Raw genomic sequence first — 14,419 nt, 5'->3', positions numbered from 1 at the left:
TAACTACTGAAAAGTAAATAAAGTAAAATTGTGAATTTGTTACACGTTCTCTTGTATTCTTACTTAAAAAAAAGTTCCTCTAAATTAAGTTGCTATATGCTTAAAATACGCATTGAAATAGAGAAAGGGCTTTATGAGAACTTACTGATATTTTCAGAGCACAAGGAAGTTGTAGAGATACTATGTCAGTGGAATTACAGAAATTTAGAATATAATCTATCTGGGGATTTTAATGAGAAAAGTGGAAAGGAAATATCTTAGAAGTTTTTATGGTGGTGGAGCAACAGAACCCAGCCTTTGAATAACTTTTGGACAAATGGGAGCAGGGAGAACAGTTGCAGTCAAGTGGATTCCAATCCATGATGCCTTCATGTATGTCAGTAGGATTCTGCTCTGTAGAGTTTCCATGGCTGATTTTCTGGATGTAGATTTATTACCAGGCCTTTCTTCTGAGGTGCCTCTGGATGAACTGAAACCCCCTAGCTTTTAGCTTAGCTGAACATGTGAAATCGTTTGCATTACCCAGGGTCTCCATGGTTTATTTGATACACTGATAATTGTCTTCCTCATTAGATTAAGTAAGTGAAAGAAACTTAAATTTATCTTCATGACCTTAAAAGCACCATGTAATTGTGAACTCGTTCACTATGGACTAGTTGGCAAATTTACAACTTGGGAATTGGGAGGAATATGGAGATAGTACTTAAGGGTTTTGGGAACTCTGAGATAGGCTGAGGTGAGATATCTTTGGGTTTTGTGACTGGACAGAGCATTCTAGAATATAAAAACGCTTGAGCATATTAGGTAATGTTATGCAAAATAATGCCACATGATTCTACCTCAAAAAGGTGTTAACCCTGTGGTGCATGGGGTTTAGGATTAGTGCTTAGACATTGCAGTACTATAATGGAGAATTGAGAGATTTCAGCTTATTACAAATGAAAGTGAATAGGGCTTAAATCTGGAAATGTGCTGAAGTGCAAAATTTGCACTAATGCATCAACTTGTAGTATAATGGTTGTAGATTTTTAATTGAGGATTCAGTAGCAGCAAGGTCTTTGCTTTTATTAATGAACAAATCTTGACTTTCCACTGAAAATGCCAAAGACAAGTTTGCCATAACAAGCCCATTTTGAAATTTGTGTTTGGGTTCTTTGAGATAGACATTACAGGGATTTTTATGGGGGCAACACCTTTGAAGTCTAAAGGAAAAGGAGCTTGGGAAAGTGGGAAGATCTGATGATTGAGAACAAAGTGCAGTTGTAAGCAAGATTCACTTAATCCAGTGGTAGTCCTCAAGCCAAAGTTGCTTCAGAGAATCCAGTACTTCACAGGAATAGGCTTGCATTTGTATTCCTGCATGGTCATTTTGTGGTAATGGCCCCTGAGAACTATGGTGAGGTGCATCCTAAAGAGATTGGGGTCACTTAATGCTGTCCAGGAAATCTGAGCACATCTTTCAGGGCCACCTCAAGTTGAAAGTTTGATTATTAGAACCTTGAAGAAACAGTTTGAGAAATTAGGAAAGGGTAGAAAGTGCTGCTTTTCAACCTACTCCAGGGAGGTTTAGGTACTTTGTCCCATTAAAAACAGCTACCTTAATCTGACCCAAATCAACTGAAGGGTCATTGTGCTGATTAAATAGAGTATGATCTCTGAGGTGATAGTTTGTGAGACAAAGAGATTTTTGTGTGTGTGTGTGATTTGGGTTGAAGATTTACAGAGCAAATTCACTTTCCATACGGGAGTTCACGTACACTTTGTCTCATGACATTGACCACAATCCACCACAATGCAACAGCTCCCCTCCCACTTCCTCTCCATAGTTACCTCTTACCAGTGTCCATGCCTCCATACACTCCTGCCCCCTGAGCTGTCTCCCTGTGCATAAGCAGCCCTTCTTTCTCCCATGATTGTTCTTTCCAAGGAGTATATCTACCTGAGGTAAATGTTCAACTCATATGCCTGTCTTGTTTGGCTGGAAACCACAGGTGTGGGTTCAATTCCAGACCTGAAGGGCAGCTAGGGGCCATAGTCTCAGTGGTTCCACCAAGCTCTTAGTGGACCAGCAAACATGGTCCCCCCCCTTTTTTTTTCTCCAAATGATTTTGAGTTTTGTTCCACACCGTTTTCCCTCTGTATCAACAACGATCTACGTAGATCCCCTTCCAAGTGGATGACAGTGGTAGCTGGGCACCATCTAGTTCTTCTGGTCTCAGTCGTATAGGCTGCAGATTGGATGGCGTACCAGTCACTAGGACTAATTGTTTCCATGAATTTTGGTTTTCTTCTTTGCTCTGGACGAGGAGCGACCCATCGTTGCTTGCTAGCTCTTAAGATCCCAGTCGCTAAAAGCTAGCAAGCTGCCATCTAGATGCAATGATGGGTCTCTCCTTGTCAAGAAGAAAGAAGAAAACCAAAATGAATGGAAACAATCAGTCCTAGCAACTGGTACACCATCCGATCTGCAACCTATACAACTATAAGACCAGAAGAACTAGATGGTGCCCGGCTACCACTGTCATCCACTTGGAAGGGATGTAGGAGATCCTGCATAGAGAGGGAGAACAATGTGGAACAAAACTCAATTATTTGGAGGCAAAAAAAAAAAAAAAAAGGTGGGGACCAGGTTTGCTGGTCCAATAGAGCCTGGTGGAGCCACTGAGACTATGGCCCCTAGCTGCCCTTCAGGTCTGGAATTGAACCCATGCCTGTGGTTTCCAGCCAAGCAAAAAATAGGCATAGGAGTTAAACATTTACCTCAAGTAGACACACGCCCTGGAGAGAACAATCATGGGAGAAGGAAGAGCTGCTTATGCACAGGGAGACCGCTCAGGGGGCAGGAGAGTATGGAGGGATGGACACTGGGAAGAGGTAACTATGGGGAGGAGGTGGGAGGGGAGCTGTTGCATTGTAAATTTTGGTCAATGACATGAGACAAAGTATATGTGAACTGGTATATGTGAACTGCTGTATGAAAAGTGAATTTACTCTGTAAATCTTCACCCAAATCAAAATTAAAAAAAAGATCCCAGTCGCTACTCACCAAAGTAGGAGGTGGAACAATGTACAAAGAGACTCTTGTGTAGTACAAATTATCGGGTATTTCAGAAAAAGGAAAACTGTCTCTTGGGTTTTATATGAAAGTAAAAGACATTTAAGGAGCCATTTAAACTGCACTTGGTGTAATCTATTAAGTAGGGACTGACTGCAAAGTAAGTCTAGAAAATTTATGATTATGAAAGATCTTGTATACTGTGCTAAGGATTTTAGAATTAATACAGTATGTAATAGAACATCATTGAAAAACTTCATTCACAGATGTTAATTAGATTCATATTAGAAAAATCCCAGTGGGATTCCAGCGAAAAGGAAAGGGAAACCAAGGTAAACTTTGTAGTATACCTGAGATAGCTGAACACTCATATAAAAGTTCATAAACTAACTAGAATTTTAAAGCCGATTGATCGTGGAGCAGAGGCTTCAAGGATAATATGTTGTTAGCCACGAGTGAGTGAGTGAGCATTTATGGAGTTGGGGAATGAGGAGATGTTGCTAGCCTAGTAGGGGAAAAGCTGATGAGTTTGAGGAAGCTGTAAGATGTTCAGCTGGGGGCATGTCCAGAAAGGTAGATGGGTATTTCAGGTCTGGAACAGGGATATGGAGGAGAGGAAAATGTATTGCCATTGTTGGAGTTCAGTGTATGATGTTCTGAGTGGGACAGATTGTAGGAGAGAAATTGGGTGGATAAATGACACAAAATGGTAGAAACTTGAGCAAAGCAGGAGAGAGAAAAGGCTAAGAATCCTTACGGTTATCTTGAGTAGTTTGTGAGTTGTAGTGGCAAAAGAAACATGCATGCAAATAAATGCTCTTCTGAGGTGATACAGCATTTGTAAAGGAGAAGGTGCATTATGCTTTTTTGCTTCCACACAGGTGCTCTCTAGTCCATATGCTATTGAAACAGCCCTTCTCCAGGATAGTACTGTTCCAACTAGAAGCTTGAGGACCACTGGTTCCATTCTTTGTTCACAACCTGCAATTTGTGGTTCTTTTGTAGTAGAAATTTACATGTTTGAAAAGATAGACTTGATTTGGAATTCAACTACTTGTGGGATGGTAGACATAATCTCATGAATTAACTCAGTAATTAAACTCCACTCACTTTGGTGGTAGCATTACCCTTAATAGTACACTAAATTCTTAAGGATATTATATTTCTTGACTACCATGTACAGTTCCTAACACAGAATTTACAGTATTCAGTTCCTGTTGAATGCTTCCAGCCCTTAGGTTTATCAGTTTTATAGACCACAAACAAGGAGACTTGTCCCAGTTTTCAGTTGTCATAGTTTCAGCCCAGTTTTGAAGGTTGGGTTTCCTTGATGGTAAGGATCTGCTCAGTCTCTTCCTGGTTTAGTGCAGTTGGAATTCTTGGCTAGATAGACGCTAAGGCATGGGTTGAATAAAATGGTAAAGGACACTTGATTATATCTATGGGAATTAACTTTAGTGAAGGAGAAATGAGACAAATTAGTGGCTCAGAGTATTGAGCACTGAGCTATAACAAGTTTTTGCAGTCGTTTAGGTGCCCCTCTCAGCACCTGGGGGAGCTCTGGTAGCATAGTGGCTAAGCCTGCTAACCAGACGGCTGGCGGTTCAAACCCACCAGCCACTCCTCGGAAGGAAGGTTGGGCAATCCTACTTCCGTAGTGATACTGCCTAGGAAACCCAAGGAGGGGTCGCTATGAGTCGGGTTTGACTCAACGGCACATAACAACAACAACAACAACAACAACTCAGCACCTGGAATCTAATAGGTACACATCTCTAAGGTGAATGACTGATACGCAAACTAACTCGGACGTCCACATTCCATACCGTCCCCCAACCAGCAGCATCTGTTCGTCTTCTGTCACAGCCCAATCACGTGCGCCAGTAAGCGGCCTTTATTGGCCGGTTTCGCGTAATGAGACGAGATGGACGTGGTCACTGCCCTCATCTTCCGCGGTGAAGTTCTTTCGGATGACGCTAGCCAATCGAAAAACATTTTTCCGCGGGCTGGTCCCTCCACCTGCCCCGACCGGCGAGGGGCGGGGTTGGCGCCGGGCACGGAGGCGTCACGCACTCCATGGTAACGAGGCTTGGTCCGAAGATGGCGGCCGAGTGGGTTGGAGGAGCGGGTTACCCCGCTCCAGGCCCCAGCCCAAGCCGGTGGCGATGGAACAGTTTTTTATGGGTCCGAGGCGTTTTACTCCTGTTGGGCGGGCTCCAAGCAAGCACCACATCTTTTCCTGTCTCCTTGGGAAGCTCCCCTCCCTGCCGGCATATCGTCCCCTCTGACACTGAGGTAGGGCGATGGATGGTCGGGAGCCGGCACTATGAGGATGAAGTAATGCGAGAATGGTTGGCATAGAATGTAGTGACTGGGAGAAGGTGTTCTGGAAGAGAAAACGAAATTGGGGCAGAAATTGAACTCTTGCCTGGGACTAACCACCAACTCCCTTTCTGCTCAAAGCGAAGTGGCAGATTTACTGACTGGGCATTCAATACGGAATCACTTTCCCGTGCGGAAGGCTGTTCTTAGCACAGAGAAGTGGTTTTCAAACTTAAGCGTGCATCAGAATCACTTGAAGGACTTATTAAACATACGTTATTGTCCCACTTCCCCACTTTCTGACTCAGATCCGAGGTGGATCCTCAGGATTTGCATTTCAAGTTCCCAGGTGGTTGCTGAGAAAGCTGGTTCAAGGACCACACTCTGAGACCCACGATCTAGAAGGTTTGGGAAGAAATTAATAGGAGGGCCAGACAAAGGAGTTGGAGTAATATTAGGGGTTCCGTGGAGACAGAATTCGAACTTATTTCAAGTTATCTCCTTACTCTGCTTGCTTTACCTGCTTCCCAGCCCTGTGAGTGCTTGCCTCCTTCCCACCTCATTTTTTACCTTGACCAAATTCTTTCAGCATCAGCCTAAGTCCCCTAACCTTAGGGCAGCCTGGTGAAACCACCTTTGTAGAGTGTTCTTTCTATTCCAAAGCACATCTTACCTGAACGCTTTTCTTGCACTTAAGTATTGCTTTGTGGTGATGGCTTGTTTTTCGGGCAGTTTTGCCTTTATAGCTAGATTGTAAAAATTCCTTAGGGAAAGTTTTGTGTCTTAATTCTTTGATTCCTCCATAGTACTTGGCTCAGAGGTAGGCCCACAGTGGACCTACAGTCAGTATTTGAGGAAAAAAAGGACTGTACCTGGGGCAGGGCTGCAAGTTGTGGTTGGTTTTATAACTTGTTTTATGATTTTATCAGAAATAGGAGCCCTTGTGGCTCAGTGGTTTAGCATTCAACTGAACCCTCCAGTTGCTTTACAGAAGAAAGGTGTGGAAGTTTTCTGTAAAGATTTTCAGCCTTAGAAAGCCTATGAGGTAGTTCTACTCTGTCCTGTATGGTCACTTTGAGTCAGAATTGACTGGACCATAGGGAGTTTGGGTTTCATCAAGAAAGATTCACCTAAAAGTTTTCAGTTCAGCCTAGAAATTGAAAACCACTTATTTTAGTGGTAATTTCCAAAAATGTTATGTGCATTCTGTTCATAACTATGTGTGCCAAACTTATTAAGTTTGTGGTTTGTAGCTGTATTACAGCTTTAGTCATCATGCTGCCTTTTGGCAGAATTCATTAAAAAAAAAAAAAAAAAAAAATCCCACAAAGCCCTACACCTCTCTTTTTGAATTTGGTTTAAATAAGAGAAAGTAGTTCAAAGAACTGCAAAATTTCTGTGCTAGAAGGAGTCTGAAGAGCTATTTTCTTCTAGGGGTTGTTGCCAGTATACAAATCTCTAGCCTGTATTTGAGTATCTCCATGGGTCAGGAACTTATTATCTTAGTGGCATCCCTTTTGCTTTTTGGAGATCACTGTTGTTAAAGTTCTTTTTATATAGCCAACAACTCTGTTCCTGAAATTTTTACCTACTATTCCTATTTGTCTCGGGAGGAAGGTTGGGCAATGTACTTCCGTAGTGATACCACCTTGGAAACCCAAGGAGGGGTTGCTATGAGTTGGATCTTACTTGACGGCACATAACAACAACATTCCTATTTGTACATCTTGGCTGAACAAACTCAATAAAAACAAAAGTGGTAGCTTCAGATATTGAAAGCAAGCTATTAAATTCTTCTTGAGAGTTCTTATTCCTAATAAGATCTCCTAGTTTTTAGAGTATATAATAGCTAGTCCTCCTCCTCATTCTCATTCCTTTAACCTGATCACAGAATACAGGCAATAACTATCTTCATTGCTCTTCTAGTGACTGTACCTCTGTTAAGTGCTACAGGAAGCTACAGTAACTTTTTTTTTTGGTGAATATAGGAAATACAAAACACTTTAACTCATTTAACGTGTTCTCAATAAAAGCTAAGAGTTATTAGAAATTTGTTGTTTAATTTTCAAATATGTGGACATTTTCCAGATAGCTATTATTGGTTTCCTGGTTAATTCCATTACAGACTAAGAGCACTCTTTGTGTAACTTCAAAACCAAACCCAACCCACTGCTGTCAAGTCGATTCCAAGTAATAGCGACCCCCGTTGGGTTTTCAAGGCTGTGAATCTTTACAGAAGTAGATCACCTCATCTTCTTCCTGTGGAGCAGCTGGCGGGTTTGAACCACAAACCTTCTGGTTAGCAGCCAAATGCCTTTCTCACTGTACCACCAGAGCTTCTTTTATATAACTTTAGTTATGTTATATTTGTTAAGGTCTGTTTTTTAGTCCAAAGTATGATCTATCGAGGTTAATGCTCCATGTGTACTTGAGAAGAATGTTGGGTCAAGTGTTCTGTAAATGTCAATTAGGTCAAGTTAGTTGCAGTGTTGTTCAGGTATTTTATATCCATACTGATTTTCTTTCTACTTCTTGTATTGATTATGGAGATAGGAGGGAGTGTTGAGGTTTCCAGTGATAATGGTGGAGTTGTCTATTTGTTCTTTCACTTTCAAAACTTTCAAAAGTTTTTGCTTCATGTATTTTGAAGTTCTGTTGTTAGGTATTTACACATACAAGATTGTTATGTTTCCTTAGTGTACTGATTCATTTGTTTTTATGTCGTGTTCCCTTCTTTGTGCCTGATAAAAGTCCATGTTTGGAGATATACCTTATCTAATTCTACTATTTGAGTTAAAATCAACTTGATGGCAATTGACAACAGTAACAACAATACTAATCTAGCCACTCTAGCTTTCTTTTGGAGTCATTGGGTGCCACAAATGGTTAAACACTCAGTTACTGAGGGGTGATGGTTTGAATCTACTCAGAGGCTCCTCCAAAAAAATGCCTTGATAGTCTACTTCCAAAAAATCACAACCATTGAACCATAGTAAGTTCCTGATCCATGGAGATACTCAACTATAGGCTAGAGATTTGTATACTGGCAACAACCCCTAGAAGAAAACAGCTCTTCAGATGCTTTCTAGCACAGAAATTTTGCAGTTCTTTGAACTGCTTTCTCTTATTTTAACCAAATAAAAAATACATGGAGTCACCATGAGTTATAATCAACTTTATGGGAATAGGTTTATTTTGGTTTTTTGCTGTTCTTTTTTATTAATGCTTACATGGTATACCTTTTTCATCCTTATCCTTTTTAAAAATTTATTTTCTTTTGTTGTTGAGAATATTTATAGCAGAACATACACCAGTTCAATAATTTCTACATGTGCAGTTCAGTGACATTTATTACATTTTTTAAGTTGTACGTCATTCTTATCCTTCCTTTCCAAATCTTTTCTCCCCTATTAACATAACTCCTTGCCCCCTACTTTTCCTATCTAATCTTTCATGTAAATAGTTCTTTTTTTTTTTTTTTTTTTGTGATCTGGGTGAAAGTTTATGGAGCAAATTCACTTTCCATACAGCAGTTCACACATACGTTGTCTGATGACACTGACTACAATTTACCACAATGCAACAGCTCCCCTCCCACTTCCTCCCAATAGTTATCTCTTCCCTGTGTCCATCCCTCCATGCACTCCTGCCCCCTGAACTGTCCCCCTGTGCATAAACAACCCTTCTTTCTCCCATGATTGTTCTCTCCAAGGAGTGTTCATGTAGATAGTTCTTAAAGAGCACAATGCTCAAGGCAGACATTCTTTATTAGTTAAGGTAAACTAGTGTTTGGTTTCAAGTAGACTTCAGAAGATAGATATATATACATACATATGTGAGTGTGGGTGTGTGTGTATATATATACACACACACACATACATATACATATGTATAAAAATATATATAATATATTTTATTGAAATATAATTTATGTGCAGTGGAATACACAAAACTAAAGTGACATGGGTCAATGCTTTTGTTTTTTTCCAGTGTTCTCTCCCCTGCCCTCCCATCCCTGGTAGCCAACAAAGGAAGTTTTCTTCTGTATATAAAACTTTCCTTGACTTTTTACAATAATGAACTAATACTGTATTTGTTCTTCTGTCATTGACTTATTTCACACAGCATAATGTCCTCAAGGTTCATCCATGTTATGTGGTGTTTTGCAGATTCTACATTATTCTGTAGTGTTGCGTAGTATTCCATCGTGTATATGTACCATAGTTTGGTTATTCATTCTTCTGTTGTTGGGCACCTAAATTTTTTCCATATTTTTGCTATTGTAAATAGTTCTGTGATGAACATGAGTGTGCATATATCCCTACTTTCTCCCTGTGCATCTCTTCTTGTCCTGGCTCTCACTTCTTTAGGATACATACCTAGTAATGGGATTGCTAGGTCAAATGGTATTTCTAATTCCAGCTTTTTAAGGAATCTCCATACTGCTTCCATAGTGGCTGTATCATTTGACAGTCCCACCAGCAGTGTATGAGTGTCCCAATCTCTCCACATCCTCACCAGCATTTGTTATTTTCTGTCTTGTTTAACTTTGCCATAAGTGTTGGGGTGAGATAGTATCTCAGTATTGTTTTGATTTGCATCTCTCTGATGGCTAATGATTGTGAGCATTTCTTCATGTATTTGCTGGCCACCTGAATATCCTCTTGGTGAAGTGTCTATTCATGTCCTCTGTCCATTTTTTAATTGGATTGTTTGACTTTTTGTTGTTGAGATGTTGGGGTTTTCTATACATTTTAGAGATAAGTCTCTTGTCAGATATGTCTTTGCTGAATATTTTTTCCCAATCTGTAGATTCTCTTTTGACTCTTTTGGAGAAGTCTTCGGAACCACATAAAATTTTGATTTATACAAGGTTCCATTCATCGAGTTTATCTTCAGCTGTTTGTGCATTTTGAGTTTGCTTAACAGTTTATTCATAGAAGTCAATGGCATTCCTGTTTTTGTTCTCCTGTATGTAGAAATGTCTTTTTTTCCCTTGTTGCTTTCAAGATTTTCTCTTTATTTTTGGATTTCAGAGGTTTGACTATGGTGTGACTATGAGGATTTTGTTGTTGTTTGTTTTTGTAACATTTATCCTGCTTGGATCTGTAAAACGAGCCCTGGTGGCACAATGGTTAAGCTCTTGGCTGCTAACTGAAAGGTCAGTGGTTCAAACACACCAGCTGCTCCTTGGGAGAAAGATTTGATAGTCTGTTTCCCTAAAAATTATAACATTAGAAAACCCTATGGGGCAGTTGTTCTACTCTGTCCTATAAGGTTGCTACGAGTCCGAATCAACTTGATGGCAGTGGATGGGGTGGCATATGGTCAGTTTTTATTTGTTCTTTTTTCTTGAGTGTGAGCCATATTTTTCAGTTTTGTTCTCATGTCTGCTGATTTTTTGGTTAAATGCTACCAGCCTTGATCACTGTCCTTTAACTCCTCAAGCCAGTAAGGCTGTGACTTTCTGTCACTCTGAAGCATGGTTTGGGGAAAAAATTAGACTTGTAAATCTCACCAGGTGTAATTTCTGTATTTCGAGATAGTAGATTCTTCTAATTTTTGCCTGTTTTTTGGCATTTTTTTCAGTACTTCAAATATTATTGTTCTTTTTTTTTAATATTTTATTTAGATTTTATAATTTACCTTCAGGGTACTAGTCCTGTTGAGCTACTGTGTCATTTCTAGAAGAGCAGTTCCTAAGATTTGTTTTTACGTGTAATGGCTAAGCTTTATATCCCTGATCCCGTTCTTTTGCAATATAAACCAAAAAAAACCAAACCCACTGCCGTTGAATCAATTTGATTCATAGCGACCCCTCCTTGGGTTTCTCAGGTGGTACCTCTTCTACAGAAGTAGATTGCTCAGTCTTCCTTCCGAGAAGTGGCTGGTGGGTTTGAACTGCCCGCCTTCTGGTTAACAGTCAAATGCCTTAGGCACTACTCTACCATGTTGTTGTTGTTGTTATGTGCCGAGTCAGACCTGACTCATAGTGACCCCTCCTTGGGTTTCCGAGGCAGTATCACTGCGGAAGTAGATTGCTCCATCTTCCTTCCGAGGAGTGGCTGGTGGGTTTGAACCGCCAGCCTTCTGGTTAGCAGTCAAGTGCCTTAGCCACTATGCTACCAGAGCTCGTTAAATCTAAATTCAAGAGTCTGTTTATCACTATTAAATTTTTCTTTTCAAATCTATTCTCAAATAAACCTTCTGCACTCTCTTATCATGCTTTTCTAAGCCTGACTTAAGTTCCTTCCTTCTGTGATCTGTATGCATTGTATTATAATAATTTTGGGATTTATTTGACCTTCATTAACCTTGATCTTCCTGAGGTTAAGGTCTGTATGTTTATGTTTACATCCCTGGTACCTATCACAGTGCTTTGCACATGTTTCAATGAATGAATGTTGTTAGTTTTCCTCATTTATATGTTGAATTCTTTTTAGGCCTTGACTGTCCTATCTGTTTTTACTATATGTTGAGCATAAAAGAAAAGTTTTAATTTTGCTTTAAAATATGTTTTACTAATTTTGAATATTCATTTTATTAATGTTATTGAATTATAGTTTAATTTGTCCTAAACAGATAGTATTTTGTTCTAATTACATTTTCTTCATGCTTTAGTTTTTGAAGATTGATTTATTGACCTATGTTTGGATTTTGGGCACTGTAGATTATACAGCAGCTCAGAAGTGTATATGGGTATTATAGCACAACCTAGAAAATGATGTGCTGTTAAAGTAATAGCTGTGAAAGTCAAAGTAAGGCGAGATCACTTGTACTGAGTATCTTAGGATTGTTTCAGAGTTCTTCTCACATGTTCCTTCTTCATGCTGGAGGAGGAGGATTCTAATTTATGGAAGTAGGAAGAAAGCATTTCAATGGAGGGAAAAGTGTAAACAAGCATGAGGAACATCATAAGCAAATGAAGAGGCAAGAAATCATAATGTGTGTGCAGAAAGTACTGAATTGTTCAGTTTGGTTAGAGGATAGGGAGTAGTAGGAGATGAGGTGGGAAAAGTGATTTTAATGATAATACCAATATGCATTGCTTAACATGCATTTGGGCAACTAAAAAAACCCCAAACTCACTGCCATCAATTCGATTCTGACTCATAACGGCCCCTCCTTGGGTTTCCAAGGCAGTAGCACTACGGAAGTAGATTGCCCAGTCCTCCGAGGAGTGGCTGGTGGGTTTGAACTGCCAGCCTTCTCGTTAGCAGTCAAATGATTTAGGCACTATGCCACCAGAGCTCCCCATGAGGGGACATGTCAGTATGTCCGTAGTCCCATAAAGTTTTTTTGCTTTTGTTTTTTAAAAAGGGAAGCAGTTCTCCTTTTGTTTATTATTTTCCCCTAATGGTCTTAAAGACCCTGAATCCAGACTTTTTCCATACTGGACCATGGGGGTGCATATAGCCAGGTGAGGCAGAGGACATGGTTCTGGGTTAGTACTCTCAGTCTTTGCCTGGTGGGCAGGCAGTTGTGGTGGCAGAGGTTACGGGTCCTCGTCTGCACCTGCTGCTGAGGCTGGCAGAACAGTGAGCAGAGCTGGGTACACTCTGCTGCCCGCCTCTACCCTGTCAGGTCCTGCTACCTCTGACATTCATTCCTCTGGCATCTGCCAGCAACTCCAGCAGCAGCAGCAGCAAGAAGAATAATTGGAAGTGAGTTCTGACAAGGTTTTAATACTGTGTTCACATAATGTCCAAATCATATAACGTCCTATCTCATAGAACATACTGTGGATGTTAAGCAAAGCATACCTGTATAAATACTCTGAGCATTTATTTTCTGTCATTCAGATTTATGTATATTAACTTACTATGTTATTTATTTTGTACACAATGCAACTTGGGCCCAGAGACATTACGCAACCTGCTTGAGATCAAAGAGTTAGCAAATAGTGGCACCAAGAATAGAACCCTGTTGATCTAATTCTAAAATCCAAATTTTTAATCACTGGTTTCTGGAGGGTTTAGAATATAAATTTAAGAATTTTATGCTCTAGATTTCCTAAACGCAGCTAGGAATACATATCCCTTTGCTCTGCTTGCACATTTCTGATGGCTATTTTTACTGGGTACAAGATGGTCGTTACCTGGAGATAAAAGGGTCAGAATGGAGTGGGGAAAAACCTACAAGCAGGGAAATCAACTCATAGGCCATTAGAGTAGGGCTGGAAATAAGTATTGTAGAAATCTATGAATGATATTATCTTACATAAACAGATCAAAAGCATATACAGTGTAACATTTTTTTCCCTTCACAAAGCGTAAAATTTTCTTGTATGGATCTTCAGAAATAGTATAAGGAGAAAATTTATTGCTGAATTTAATAAGAATGAGATAGCATATAGCTTACTTTTACTTTAGTTAACACAAGTTTTTTTTTCCCCGCTGCACTTTAAGAGTTGCATGATGTCTTGTTACTGCTGAGACCTATTTTATCCTCTTTTATTTCCACTTGATAAAAATCACATGAATGAGGACTGGAGAAGAATTCAAAGTGAAACACTCTTGTTTGGACATTTTTCTTTGCTCTCTTTTAAAGTAATAACATCTTTTTTTTATCTCTTCCCATCATTTTCTGAAAAATCAAACAACAAAACTAGAATCCATATAAGAAACTTCAAATAAGTGATCAAAAACTGAAAGAAAAAAAAAAAGTCACTGTTATCAAATTGATTCTGACTCATAGTGACCTTCATTAGGTTTCCGAGGCAGTAAATCTTTAAGGAAGTGGATTGCCCCATTATCCATCCTCAGAGCAGCTGGTGGACTTGAACCACCAGCTTTCTGGTTAGCGGTCAGATGTCTTAGGCACTGTGCCATCAGAACTCCTTAAATAACTGATGTTGTTGTTGTTGTTATATGCCATCAAGTCGGCCCTGACTCACAGCGACCCCTCCTTGGGTTTCCGAGGCAGTATCACTACGGAAGTAGGATTGCTCAACCTTCCTTCCGAGGAGTGGCTGGTGGGTTTGAACCACCAGCCTTGTGGTTAGCAGTCAAGTGCTTTAGCCACTATGCTACCAGAGCTCCT

The 14,419-nt window shown here is 39.9% G+C and overlaps 1 protein-coding gene across 1 annotated transcript in view; it reads left to right on the top strand.

Annotated features, from left to right (window-relative positions):
- Positions 1–5,131: 5,131 nt before the first annotated feature.
- LMLN (leishmanolysin like peptidase) overlaps positions 5,132–14,419 on the top strand; it is a 101,755-nt gene continuing 92,467 nt past the window's right edge. The window contains exon 1 of the mRNA XM_042782125.1: positions 5,132–5,350. Within this exon, the coding sequence (XP_042638059.1) occupies positions 5,132–5,350 (219 nt within the window). The remainder of the gene's footprint in view (positions 5,351–14,419) is intronic.

This window comes from Orycteropus afer, unplaced genomic scaffold (genome assembly GCF_000298275.1).
Source record: "Orycteropus afer afer isolate SDZICR_OR568_19922 unplaced genomic scaffold, OryAfe1.0 scaffold00245, whole genome shotgun sequence".
Taxonomy (NCBI): domain Eukaryota; kingdom Metazoa; phylum Chordata; class Mammalia; order Tubulidentata; family Orycteropodidae; genus Orycteropus; species Orycteropus afer.
This window is presented reverse-complemented; position numbering and strand designations above follow the sequence as displayed.